At 34.4% G+C, this 13,459-nt stretch overlaps 4 protein-coding genes and 1 non-coding gene across 5 annotated transcripts; 1 reads left to right on the top strand and 4 right to left on the bottom strand.

Moving 5' to 3' along the window:
- Positions 1 to 1,093: 1,093 nt before the first annotated feature.
- LOC103486632 (40S ribosomal protein S14-2) lies at positions 1,094 to 3,263 on the bottom strand. The gene is made up of 6 exons (XM_008444642.3): positions 3,078 to 3,263; positions 2,658 to 2,777; positions 2,527 to 2,572; positions 2,247 to 2,332; positions 1,841 to 1,970; positions 1,094 to 1,423 (listed from the first exon to the last, which is right to left on the bottom strand). The coding sequence occupies exons 1-6, from the start codon at positions 3,078 to 3,080 to the stop codon at positions 1,356 to 1,358; spliced, it is 453 nt and encodes a 150-aa protein (XP_008442864.1). The 5' UTR covers positions 3,081 to 3,263; the 3' UTR covers positions 1,094 to 1,355.
- Positions 3,264 to 5,145: 1,882 nt separating this feature from the next.
- On the bottom strand, positions 5,146 to 7,260 carry LOC103487144 (uncharacterized). Its single transcript, XM_051084118.1, has 5 exons — positions 6,949 to 7,260; positions 6,603 to 6,841; positions 6,006 to 6,118; positions 5,684 to 5,824; positions 5,146 to 5,602 (listed from the first exon to the last, which is right to left on the bottom strand). Exons 1-5 carry the CDS (start codon positions 7,196 to 7,198, stop codon positions 5,353 to 5,355), a joined length of 993 nt encoding a protein of 330 aa, XP_050940075.1. The 5' UTR covers positions 7,199 to 7,260; the 3' UTR covers positions 5,146 to 5,352.
- A 91-nt stretch (positions 7,261 to 7,351) lies between these two features.
- On the bottom strand, positions 7,352 to 7,431 carry TRNAL-UAG (transfer RNA leucine (anticodon UAG)). The gene has a single exon. It is a non-coding gene; the product is annotated as a tRNA-Leu (tRNA).
- Positions 7,432 to 7,549: 118 nt separating this feature from the next.
- On the top strand, positions 7,550 to 8,726 carry LOC103486633 (uncharacterized). Its single transcript, XM_008444643.3, has one exon. The coding sequence runs from the start codon at positions 7,755 to 7,757 to the stop codon at positions 8,418 to 8,420; it is 666 nt and encodes a 221-aa protein (XP_008442865.1). The 5' UTR covers positions 7,550 to 7,754; the 3' UTR covers positions 8,421 to 8,726.
- Positions 8,727 to 9,592: 866 nt separating this feature from the next.
- On the bottom strand, positions 9,593 to 12,760 carry LOC103486634 (peptidyl-prolyl cis-trans isomerase CYP18-2). The gene is made up of 6 exons (XM_008444644.3): positions 12,612 to 12,760; positions 12,313 to 12,408; positions 12,151 to 12,212; positions 11,825 to 11,958; positions 11,596 to 11,680; positions 9,593 to 9,990 (listed from the first exon to the last, which is right to left on the bottom strand). The coding sequence occupies exons 1-6, from the start codon at positions 12,681 to 12,683 to the stop codon at positions 9,945 to 9,947; spliced, it is 495 nt and encodes a 164-aa protein (XP_008442866.1). The 5' UTR covers positions 12,684 to 12,760; the 3' UTR covers positions 9,593 to 9,944.
- Positions 12,761 to 13,459: the final 699 nt, after the last annotated feature.

The following is a 13,459-nucleotide window of genomic DNA, read 5'->3' as shown; positions in this document are numbered from 1 at the left end:
TCTTTTTCTGTTTGCATATTATAGTTTTGTATCCAAAAACATCAATTTTGGTCTTTATATTATACTTTTAAAAGCGATAATTTTAATTTCAAATGAACTGAATCGTTGGAATTAAAATTAACTATACTTAATGGCATAGAGATGTTTTAAAAATTAACTAGAGATAAATAATATTTATATTTTCTTTTATTTTATCCAAAAATCATATGACTTAAATGTGATTTAATTGTTAGATCAGAGAATGGAAGGGCTACATCTAAAACATATTATTATTACTATATATAAAAAATATTGGACAAACATGGATATTGTATACCTCTAAAACTTGGAGGTTGAATTGATAGAACCCTAAGTTAATAGTTGTATCTATTTATATTGAAATTTTGCAACTATATAAGTTCACACTCTCCTCTAAAACTGTATTAAACTTCTAATTTTATAATTAACATTAATTCTCAATTGAACTTCAACTATCAATTTTTCAAATTAAACGATTGGAATAAATCAATGAACTATTCTCAAAAGAATATGATGATAAGCGGCTAAACTGATTAATTGATTTACAAATTTCACATCAGAGAAAACGTAATGGTGTAAACTAATGGAGATACCATCACTAAAGTTTGGAGGTATATCATGTGTGTGTGTTTATAGGTTTGAGGTTGGAATTAGAAGAAATCAGACTAATTGAGAAGCCTTATATAGCAATCATAATGATGAACTAAAAACGACCAAATTGGTAATTTAACCCTTCTAAAATCTCAACCTTAAACCATCAGCTTCAAACTTCAAATCATACTCCTTGCTTTCATTTTAGATAAGAACTCCTCCATACTATCTTATCAAAGTAGACATTTGGAAGAACTGAAAGTAAAATTTCTTCGAACTTGGGAGGATTAAATTCAAAGATTTAGAATTTTAAAAAACAATCGAAAGGTAAGTTCCAAAAATAGAAATGTGGGTACAACAAAATCAGAGGACTAGAATGGATACCAAATAAAAACATGCAGAACGGATTCGGTTAAAAGATATCAATTTTCAATCGTAATCACAAAGAATGATGAAGTGACAAATTGGAGAGAAGACCAGAAAATTGAAAGTGAGTAGGGCGTGTTTATGCGAACGAGTCATGTTGATGTCTAATAGGCAGCAAAAAGTGAACTATACTCGTTGTCTTTGAAGGTATTCCATGAATCAAAATGGCAAAAAAAATGTTGGTAGAGAAGCAATTACCAGAACATTAAGGTTCACACAATTTAGCAGATAAGTAAGAGCAACCTTTCTTCTAAAACTATGGTATTCAACTGCCACCACATCCATGGTAAGAGATCGACAATTTGTAAGGAGCCTAGGAATTACAACCTTCTTCCTCTTCTGCCACCCTTTCTACGAGTACTGTCTGTGGGGATTGGAGTTACATCCTCTGGAAAAATGGAATAAATCGTGTAAATGCAACAATCTCAGATGCTAGCCAGTTAGTTTGAAAGATAATAAAATTCAAAACTCCATGGAATTAAGTGTGGGACAAAATGGGGATTGACAAATGTGTTCCCTGGACATTCATACACCACTTTAACTCTATGCATGATCACACAAGGAATCATAAAAACCAGAAATAGTATGCAGTCAGTAGGAATATGATTGGGAGAATTAAGCCTCTAATATGGAATATCTATACGTGTATACCAAATATTGTAGCAACTAGCTTGAAATGATCCTATATTGTTGACTTTTGAGGAATTCTTTCATATACATTTCGTTTGTAGGTGAATGAAATGTATCAGTTACATATATGGGCTAATAATCACAAGTGAATGAAGGAAGTACGAATATGATGTACCTATGCGGCCAATTCGCATGCCTGAACGAGCAAGGGCCCTAAGAGCCGATTGAGCACCAGGTCCAGGAGTTTTGGTTTTGTTTCCACCGGTAGCCCGGAGCTTTATATGCAAAGCAGTAATACCAAGTTCCTGTATAAAAGTACTCAACAGTCAGGGAGTTCATCAAATAATGTATTGTTTCACAGAATAGACAATAACAATACTACAGAGCCTGTTATCTCAAAAGCAAGCCAACTGCTGTGAGCATAACACAACTGCTGTGAGCTTGACCAAAAAGTTTGAGGTTTAAATCAAGCAGCCCAATCCATACAAATGCATTACTCTCGGCATGTAAATAGCAGCTTTTATCATTTAGACTGAGAAAATTCAGATCAAAATAAACGTGAATCCAATGCATGACCAAACCTTGCATCTTTGAGAAACATCCTGTGCAGCAAGCATGGCAGCATAAGGGGACGACTCATCCCTATCAGCTTTCACCTTCATACCACCTGAACAAAGAAAACATAACTTCAAGTACAAAACTCAGAATATGGAGAATAGTAAATTCACAATGACAGTCAATTAAGAAATTCAGGAGCCATGATCAACCAAACAGATCAGTCACATGCAGCAAGTGAAGTAACTCGAAAAGCACCCCAAAGCAATGCCAGAATCAAAACATTGAATGGAATAGATTTCGTACCAGTGATGCGGACAAGTGTTTCCCGACCAGACAGATCAGTTACATGCTGCAATTCAATCATACAGCACTCAGTTGAGTACACAAATAATCAACTAACGGCTTAAAAGAAGAATCCAAAGAAGGTCACTCACAATAAAAGTGTCATTAAACGAAGCAAAAATGTGAGCAACGCCAAAGACATGCTCTCCTTCACGAACAGCAGGGCCAAGAGTGACAGTTTCCTCCTTGGGCTCTCTAGTCTTCCTTCTCGACTAAAGAATATACAGCACAAAGGGAGTAAACCATCAGCCAGCCTTCAAAATATAATGCTACTAAAGGGAAACTTGAAGGAATGCCAATGGAAATGCAGCGAAAATTAAACAGAGGTATGAATTTCTTTTTAATCTTCTTTCCAGGGACGATTCAAAAAAAATCATAAGACTTCTCACATTTTATTTGAATCTAGCAATTATAATCTGCCGGTGCTGAAACTATTATTTCAATGATTGAACACGGTAATCAGAACGGAAAAAAAAAAAAAAAAAAAAAGGACGATGAGAATGATGAAATACCATGGTGACGAGTAATAAACTGGAAGATGCAAGTGGAGATTAGGGTTTTCGAGACTTTGTCTGAACCTTCAACCTCCCTCGACGTGATAAATCTCCGGTGGAAGAGGATGTGAGTTTTATAATTAGGGTTTTTAGAACGAGGGCCAATGTAAAATAACATGATCGTCCTCCGAGTTTCCTTTAATTGTGAATTTGCCCCAAATCGTTGTTTTGTTAATTATTTTAGTATTTCCAAAATGCTAATTATTTTAGTATTTTTTTTTTTTAAATCTAATAAAATGAACCAAAATATTTATAGATGACAAGATGTAGCGAATAATGTTAACTGTTGATTAATATTTATAAGCTTTGAAATTTGTATTTAAAGAATCTTCAAATTTTATAAGTTTTCCAAAGAAATCTTGGGGTCATATTGACAACTTTTTTTTTAATTAAATCCATTTTATATTATGTCTTAATTTCCTAAACAAAATCGAAAGTTACTTTTTTAGTTTCTAAGTTTTGACTGGTTTTTAAATCATTTGTAGAATATAGATAATAAAAAAATAAAATTGAAGATGAAAATAGTGTTGTAGACTTAATTTCAGATAACAAAATTATAAAACGGGAGTTAAGCTTTTGAATTTATATTATAAGTCTAAACCTATTCACTAATTTCGATTACACAAAACTATTAGTAATTGTAGTTGGTCTAGTGAAGAATAGTTACATGTAAATTGAATTAAAAAAAAAAAAGGTCAAATAGGGCTTATAGATAATAGGTTTAGACCATGGTTGTAAGTCGTAATATCTTAGGAGTTATTTGTATACATATCCGCTATTCTTATTTGAGGTGGCTACACGACTTTACGATACATGATACAAATTAGTTACACTATGCCCATTCACACCTTATTTAATGACAACAAAATGGAAGAAAAATGTAATAAGTAGAAAAAGAAACCAAAATCAAGAATAAGTAAGAAAGAAATCAACTATTGATGCCAAAAGAATATAATCTCAAACTTTCATATTTTCCACGTGAAGCAAAATAACTTAAAACGAGAGGCTTTAAGATCCTTAATATCTTTCGATAATATGTTATTTTAAGATCACCACAACTTAAACACGCAGTAATCTAGATAATCATTAAGATAGGAATCTTTTATTACCATGAATCAAACGATCTCTAAAAAACATGTAGCAAATTTTGGACTTTTCCATTTTGTATTAATACTACTCCAATGTTTCTAAGATTCTTAACCTCGACCTGACATGAACTAAAAACTAACCACAATGACAAGGGTGTGCATGTTCATGGCCCAAAATCATGTATCATATGAAGGCTAGTCATGAGAAAATAAAGTTGGATACAAGAAACCTCCTCCTAACGGTTGAAAGCAAGATTTTGCTAAGACTAGTAGTTTGTTTGGATGGATTACAAGTATTGAAGCGTGTATGACTCAACTCTACACTTCAATATGTTTCTTTTGGCTTATAGATCGAGTCAACTAGAAAACAAGATAGTTCAACTCCAAAAGTTGAATGTAGAATTTTAAAAAAACCATACTTAATAGCTTAAAAATTAACTTGAACATAACAGAACAATTAAGAGTTAGTAACTTCTTCCTCCATTTATAAGCAAAATGGTTGGAGGTTCGAATCTTTAGGAAAATTATAAGAAGATCGATATATATTAGTTAATATTTAGATTAGTTCTTAATTTAGAATTAATTAGTGTTTAATCAGTATTTTAAAATAGTCTTACTTGTGGTAAGACAATAAATAGCTAATTTGTTCTTAGAGAGAAATCTTTCAAGTTGGAATGGACTTTTTTTTCATGGTCACGAATGCATTAGAACATCATGTCAATTAACATTATTGTCGAGTTAAAAGCATAGTATAGCTAATAACTTCTCTTAAAACACATCCATCAAGCTCACAATATTAATCTAAACACAATTGAAAGAATGAGACATTACTAACTTGAACTTCAGTTTGAACTTCAGTTTGAAAAACTCAAGACATATACGCTTAAGGTGGCCTTGCCTTATCTTGCAAGATAGAGAAATCAGTAATGAAAAGGAAATTAAGAAAAATGAAGGAACATAAATTTAAAACTGAAATATGGAACCAAGTTCTTGCATGTGCTTTTTGGTTACAACCTTTCAGATGACTTATCAACTCGTAAATGCTCATCGGAATTTGATATTAATTATTGGGGTAGAATTCATGATCTAAACAAATATTTGGTTTGTTTGATTGCAGAGAATTAATGACTCGAAAACGAGTAGATTCAAAGGGATGAAATTTTTGGAGCAACTAGGTCAAGGAGTCCCTTTGGGTTGTCCACATGAACCCAGTGACCTGAATTTGGAAGAACATGAGCAGAAACCCGTCCTTTTGATTCCTCTGATCCCTTACTGGAGAGCCTTTCAAGTTGCTGAACAACATCACTGCTCCAGCGATCGCTATTTGCTGCCCGAACGATCGCAATCTCTGTGTCTTTTGGAGGATGCTCCAGAAGAGACCAATATGACGTCTCCCTATTGAAAGTGCAGTTCAAAAATCAACACTCGATTGCCATCCTTTTAAAAAAGTGGCTTGGGATTGGTTTCAATAGATACCTGAAAGAATTGAACATCTGTACAGCACCTTCAAGATTGAAACTCCATGTTTCGTGCTCCCCAGATTTCTTCAGATTACTGCCTATCCAGTCAGATAATGACTTCGAGAAACCAAGTTCAATCATATGAGTAACAACCCACCTGATCACCAAAAAAGATTTACCATTTAACCACACGAACAAGAATACTTCAAAGAAGCACAAGCAAATCATTGAAGAAAAATCAAAAGAAATCCAAGTGCATATTAAAACCAGCAGCTAATGATTCAATGTTGAGCTCAACTGAAAACTAACTGCACAAGATAGGGATAAAGAAGTTTTACTTCCTCGACGGTACTAATGAAGGTAAACCCTGCAGTGTTTTCAAAACTTTCTCTACTTCTCCATCGCTATTTTCGGGGTTCACATTTCCAGGGACTGAATCAAGCACCCATAGCTGCTCTGCATCAAGGAATATGAACAAAGGAAAATAATTCCTTTTAATGTGGGCAGTGTATAATTCCTCAGCTCGTAATAATATGAAACATTATGCTCACAGCCAAATCGAACATCAGGTACTAAAATCAAGCTAAGAATTCCCTTGTATTATATATATATATATATATGAAACGTATAGTAACTACATATTTTGCGAGTGACAGAGAAATATTCTAATTCAACAGAAAATCAGCAAAAGAATGTAGTTCTTTGATATCCACGAAGCAAAGTCAGTATCTAATCAACAACCTGCACTGTCATCCTTGATCAAAACAAAAATAAATCTTACTGGCAAGTCCTATTTCTCTATGAATCACAAAAAAACATAACCTTATTCTCCTAAAGCGTTGAGAATCATGAACATATGTAAAACTGAAATTAGACCTATACAGAATTTTTCAAACGCAAAAATTTAGCGTTGAACACGAGAAGGTTAAGCAAACCTGCTTGGGCAATGAAGCTAAATTTCCATAATCACCACGATTACAGCTCTCCAAAAATTGAAGCGCGACCTTCCCACCCATGGAATGACCCATAACAACATCCGGCCATGCCCAATCTTGAGACTCGATTAATTTCGCTAAATCCTTAGCAGCATTCACCATATCATGAGGAGGATCAAAACCTTCCAATTCAGCTGATTTCCCATGGTTCCTTAAATCCACAAGCACCACTCTCCATTCTGTTAAACCACAATCAACACAACCAAACACTCAACCGTCTAACAACAGTCGAAAATTCCACAAATAATCAAAGTATACTCCAAGATTAAAGATATTTAATAAGTACCCGAAGACGAGGAATTAGAAAGCCTTGATAGAAGATTCCGAGAGAAGGACCTCCAATTTCTTCCCGAACCCAAGAGACCGTGAAGAACGAAAGCGGTTGAATCGTAAGGTCCGTCCGGTGAAGTTCGAACCTCTTCGTAGGCGAGAGTTTGTAGAGATCTCCATGAGTGGCCATTAAAAGATAAATCCGGCGAGTTAATGATTCGAGAAAGGAGGCGGATGCCGGATTTGTTTCTCAAAATTCCGGCCATTTTGAACTGGAAGAAGAAGAAAGAACTTTCCCGTGTAAATTATTAATTTCGTGTGAAAGGGTAAGAAGGGAATTATGGAGAATGGAAGGTAGAAAGAATTGATACGATGCCGTATGGAAGGATTTGTTGGGAACAAAAATAAAGGGAAAAAATTGACAGCTGTGGGATTTGAACCCACGCCCTTTCGGACCAGAGCCTAAATCTGGCGCCTTAGACCACTCGGCCAAACTGTCAAATTGTTGTCAGTGTTGAGAGAATTTCATTATTTATTCGATCTAACAAAATTTTATTTTAAAAGGTGGGCTTTTTTATACTAAGGATATTGAAAATAAAGTTGATGACAATGATTTCTTTTCCATTTAAAAGGCATGTTGACATTTGGTAGACAGAATGCGTCAGAGAAGAACATCGAGGACGCCGACGGTCACGAACTTTCGGTGCAATTTTTCCCAATTTCCCAAAATTCACTTTTTCCCAAACTTCTCCTTTTCCTTTCTTTAATTCCCCATTTCCACCCTCTCTCTTCGCCGCATCACACTCATCTTCCAAATCCCAAATGGACCTTTACACCGCCACCGCCGCTTCTCTTCTCCGCCACTCCTCTCCTTCCTCCCACCACTTCCTTCACTTCTCCTCTTCCCCTCCGTCGCAAACTCCCCCCGCAGTCTCCCCCTCCGACGAGTTCAACGAATCCGAGCTCTTCTGGACTGCCGATTTCGTCTCATCATCCAATAACTCTTCCCGCTCTAGAAGAATCTCTAGCGATGATCGCGCCTCCAGTTTCATTCCTCCTCCAAACTCCGGCATCCTCGCCGCTTTATCTGATGATTCCAGTTACAATCGGAAAAAGAGAATCGGAACGATTCTGACTCGAGATACTTCAATCACTAAATCCCCATCGTCGTCGATGCGATCAATTCCAAGGCCGGTTCAGAGTAATAGAGATTACTCACAATCCGTACCTTGTAGGAAATTTCAGCAATCAGCTCCGATCAAAGTGCCGGAAGCGATGAGGAAAGACAGGAATAATGGGGAGCATGTTGAGAGAGAGGAGGAGGAAGAGGAGCAGATGTTACCACCGCATGAGATAGTGAGGAGAGGCTCCGGCATGTCGCCAAACACGACATTTTCGGTGCTGGAAGGAGCGGGAAGGACGCTGAAAGGGAGGGATCTTCGTCGAGTTAGAAACGCCGTTTGGCACAGAACAGGTTTTGTTGATTGAAATTTGGGGTTTGGTTTGACTTTGAATTTTGAACTCCGGCGATCTTCTTCCTCAGCTACATCCGCTTTTTTTCTTTCTTTTTTGTGTAGAACTGGAAAAGGGGAAGCGTTTTTCTTCCTCCTCCTCCTCCTCCTCCTCCTCTGTTCGATCAGTTTTTAGCTTTTCATAGATGTGAGGAATAAAAGGAATCAATCCAGAAATTTAGCTCAAATTATAGGTCGCCGTCTGTGATCGATACTTCTTGTTCTTTTGTTCTTTTGTGTTTTTCTTTTTCCAATTCTTACCGAATACATTACTATTGATCTATCTATTGCATTAATTTCAAGTACATATTTGTAATTTTTTATTAAGCTTAATTCCTAGTTATACCAAGAAGTTATATACTCAATTACACCAATTGTTGGTTTAAGAATAAATTTATAATAAAAACAACAGGTTTTTTTTTTTTTTAAATGACAAATTATTTTAAAAACACTAAAAGACAAAATACTTGTAAATATCTTGTCAATTCTTCTATGTTTTTTTTTTTTTTTTTTTTTTTTTTTTTTTTTTTTATCGATTTTCCTAAAAAATAATTATTTGGAATTTGACCATTCCTCTTTAAAATGTTGATAGAATATGTTGATTTTAGAAAAATATAACTGTTCAGAATTGATTTTTGAATAGTTAGTTGAAAGGTAGTTCTTTTATTTTAATGTTTAATATTAAACGCTAAATTGATTTTAAATCATTTTAATATTAATTTTTCTGCTACATTTAGTATTAATTTTACAAGCAAATTAAAAAAAAAATTGAGCCATAAATGTTTTACCAATTTCATAAATAATAATAGTGCACTCAACCTTAAAGTGTTAACAAATAAAATTTATTTTCACAACAATTTCACTAAATAAGTTGTTTACATTTAAGAAGTACCCATAATTTATCGGTTTAGCCCCTCCAAATAATAAGTTTCAAAACAACCAGATAATTTTTTTTAATATAAAAAAAAAATACAATTTTTATAAATAAAAAAAAACCCAAAAATCAAAGTTACAAGATATGTTAGAGACCTATTCACTGGACAAAAGGAAAAGGTTAAAAAATCTATCCAAAGCTGTTAAAATATAGACTTGATAGAATCCATCCTCCAAAGTGCAAAGCGAAATATTAGAAAATGAACAAACCCAACCTAACCAAAGCTCTGTTTCAATTCCAATTTCAGAAGATTTCTCGTACCGAGAAATTCAGACATGAATAGTGAAGACAAGGACCTGAGACATGTGAATTTGGAAGACCCTCAATCTCATATTTGTTATAAAAGGAGAAGTCAGTCAAATGCTAAGTATTTATGAATTTAGAATTAGAACACCGTTTTATGAGATTGAAAGCTCCTTTTCCCTCCTCTTTCTTCGCCTAACTAACATGGAAAATTTTCTTTTCCTTTCCTTCCTTCTGTCATGAAACACACAACGTGGTTTTTATTGCTGCATACAGTGTTGAGATACAACAACGAGTGTGTCAAAAGTCAATAACTGAAAAGCTTTAGTCTTTAACTGATGCCCGCAGTATTTTCACATCATGGATGGGTCTGTATCAGAAGAAAACACAATGAGTTAGCCTCAACTCACTTCTGCTAATGATAGAAACTACTGTTCCTTCTAAAATTACAGCTTTTATCAAATCATCGGCTCGAATACTATAATCAAAGCATGATTTTATCTTTACCTCAAGCCAAGCCTTTACTATCTTGATGCAAGAGAACTCATTGACGAGATGATGATGAGAAGCGGACACCAAAGTGTATTATATAAGATGAGTTGGAAATACTTTACTGGGACGAAGTAGCCTCTTAGAAAGTATTATTTTTTAAATTCACACCACTTTTTTAAAAAGGTTTAATGAAACTATAGACTTGATAGAAAGTAATATAGGTAAAAGGAATAAAATTGGATATTTAAAAGACTAAAGATAAAATTCAAAGAGAATCCATCAGCTCATCGACACAATGGTATGACAGGAAGATCAAAGATGGTACCATAATTCAAAAACCAACTGGCTTCAGTTATACAGTGAAGTAAAATACATAAACCAAAGGAAGTCTATAACATTTTGAGTTTGAAAATCAACCTTTCTAATAAGTTTTTCATCTGGCATTGATGTTGAAAAGTCTATTCTCAAGAAGCAATCTACGAGAATCAGACGTATTGTACGGAACTAGCCCCTAAATTATCCTGGGATGCCTTAAGAGGAAAAGTTCTTCCTAGTGATTTCTAGAAGCATGTAAATGTTAGACTTTTGAACAAACCGATGAAACAATAAAATATGATGATTATCACAAAGGATGGAAAATTGACTTCGGAATGGCCCGTTACAGCCAATATCACTAGGTTTTCAAGTGTTGAATGATCTCAATTTTACCACAGAATTGGAGAAAAGTTTCTCTTCCTACACAGCAAGGAGATTTTGAACTTGACAATCTAAAATAACTGAAACTAACTTATCTCTGAGTGGAGTTGGAGATTTCGTCATGAACTCAAGAGTTTTATGGCAGAGATCAGCGTTCACAAGCTGGGATGCATCAAAATGGCAGGCTTCTCAAAGACATGTAAGTTGGTAGTATAGAAAGAAGCCCACGTGGGTTTTAGTTTCTATATGTACTCGGGTAGATTAGTTCTATTAAATATTAATTGGAAGTAGAGATGTCTCTAGAATTTCCTTTTCAGAAAACAGATGGGTGGGAGACTCCAGATCTATGACTTGATAAAGATGGCGATCAAGGTAGAAAATATCAAAATTTAACTTTTTTAGACGGGTATGGAATAAAGAGCTTGAAGAGTGATTGCCTCTTTAATATTGGCTTTCAATTGTATCATTGATTACCTTGTTTGACACATAAATTGAAATCACGTTATTGAATTTTTCTTATTTATTTAAAAAAGGTTCAACGTGGTCTCTAATGTTCCTAATTGAAATCCTTTGGGATCATATACCCTTTTACGACTTCTCCTTTTGTCAGAGCGGCACTTGTTTCTAATTTGAAAACGATGTTTCTCTTTGGTTTGCAATGTCAAACATTTCAGTGATTACTAATTAATAAGCTTTACTGATCCTGAGTCAACAGGGTTCCAGTTTTCTTTAATCAAACTGCCAGAAATTCGAAAACATAGCGAAAGAGAAGGCTAAGGCACCATACCTATCATTGTTATCAGTTTGTACACTGCCAAGCCTTTTGATAATTTCCATTCCCCTACAAACTCTTCCAAAGATGGAGTGCTTTCCTATACAAGGAGCAGAATGAATTGAAGAAATATTATTCAATTTTCAAAGAAAAATATGGACGAATCAAAATTTGCACCATTTCCTCTTTAATTTTATTGACGTAACTTTAAAAATAGTGCAAGAATAGCTAGAAGAGTGCTTACCATCTAAAGATGGGCAAGGAGCAAGAGTTATAAAGAATTGGCTTCCATTTGTATCAGGACCAGCATTTGCCATAGATAGAATGCCAGCTCCAGTATGCTTCAACTCTGGTTTTATTTCATCCTCAAACTTCTTGCTGATAAACATCAACGTGTCAAAAAAGAAAAAAAAAATCCCAATTACTAAAAACATTGCCATGAAAATTTCAAGGACATCAGAATTCAATTCAAGCACTTAACCATGTAAAGGCAGCAAGGGAACCACATGATAAAATGAAGAACGATTTTTGAAAACTATAACTATTGACAGAAAATCAAATAACACGTACCCATAAATAGATTCCCCACCCCGTCCAGTTCCTGTGGGATCTCCACCTTGCACTATAAAATCCTACACGTAATGTCCAAAACCCCATTGAGTAAAAGACTGCAGCACCTTCAAAAGATCAACCTCCAGCTAAACAACTACAACTAATAAAAGAGGGACAAACCTTAATAATCCGGTGGAATTTGACATTGTCATAATAACCTCGCCGGGAAAGCTCGATGAAGTTTCTACATGTTCTCGGTGCGTGTTTGAAGTAAAGCTATAATCATACATCAACAACACAAGATTATGTGAGTTTAGTTAATTTTTCTCTAAGTCTCGGTTTTGCACAAAAGAAAAAGCGAGTTCTACCAACAAGGAACTAGAAAGAGTAAAACTCAATTCGAACTTAATGGAGCAAGAAGTTAAACAAAACAAACAAAGAAGACGAAGTATTGAAGAAAGGAGAAGAGCAGGAGTTACCTCAACAGTGAAAGAACCCATGGAAGTCTCCAGAGTTACCTCCGGCGGCCCTCCTTCGGCGCTTGCCCACATCGTCGCTTCACAAAAGAATCACAGAAACTTTCGCGCGAGGGGGAAGGGAAGAAGAAAAGATGGAGCGAAATGGGCTGTTTTCTTATTGGGCTTGATATGGGCTTTTTGCTTGTTGGCCTTTTATTCAAAAAGAATTATTATTTTAAATTTATGTTAAATTTAAAACTTGTATTGTGATTTAAAAGTTTCAATTTTGTTTTTATTGTTTTAAAAGTTTCATTTAAGTGTATTTTATATTTTTGTAATTTCAAAAACTTCTCCTTTTAACTGTTTTGTCAAGACTACCTTAATTTAGTTTTTTCTTAATATATTTTGTTTTAAGAAAAGATTACGATAAGATTTTGTTGGTGAGACAAACTCCTTAAATTATATTTTTTTTATTTAAAAGTTCACAAATCTTTTCTTATGGTTGCTTATTCTTAAACAATTATTTAGATAAATAGCTATGAACGATAAGGATGAATACCCATCGGTCAAAGTCTTTCAACTAAATTGTTACTGAATTAACATGATTGATTTAAACTAACTCCGATTACGAAGGAATGTTAGTTTAAGCTTTAAAATTATTTATAAAAGACAAAAAATATTGGTTTGAATTTTTCTCAAATCGACAGCAATCAAACTCTTTCTTATCTCTAGATCACTTTTAATTCGATCAATTCGAATGTTTGGTCTATCATCATAAAGACACCTTTACATTGTTACCAACATCGTCTAAAAATAAAATTCTCACCTCCTGTATTGTAAAATTAACAGTCTAACACTGCTTAGGAGAC

This window comes from Cucumis melo, chromosome 4, assembly GCF_025177605.1.
Source record: "Cucumis melo cultivar AY chromosome 4, USDA_Cmelo_AY_1.0, whole genome shotgun sequence".
In the NCBI taxonomy this organism is placed as follows: Eukaryota; Viridiplantae; Streptophyta; class Magnoliopsida; order Cucurbitales; family Cucurbitaceae; genus Cucumis; species Cucumis melo.
The sequence above is the reverse complement of the archived record's forward strand: the minus strand, read 5'-3'. Positions and strand labels throughout refer to the sequence as shown.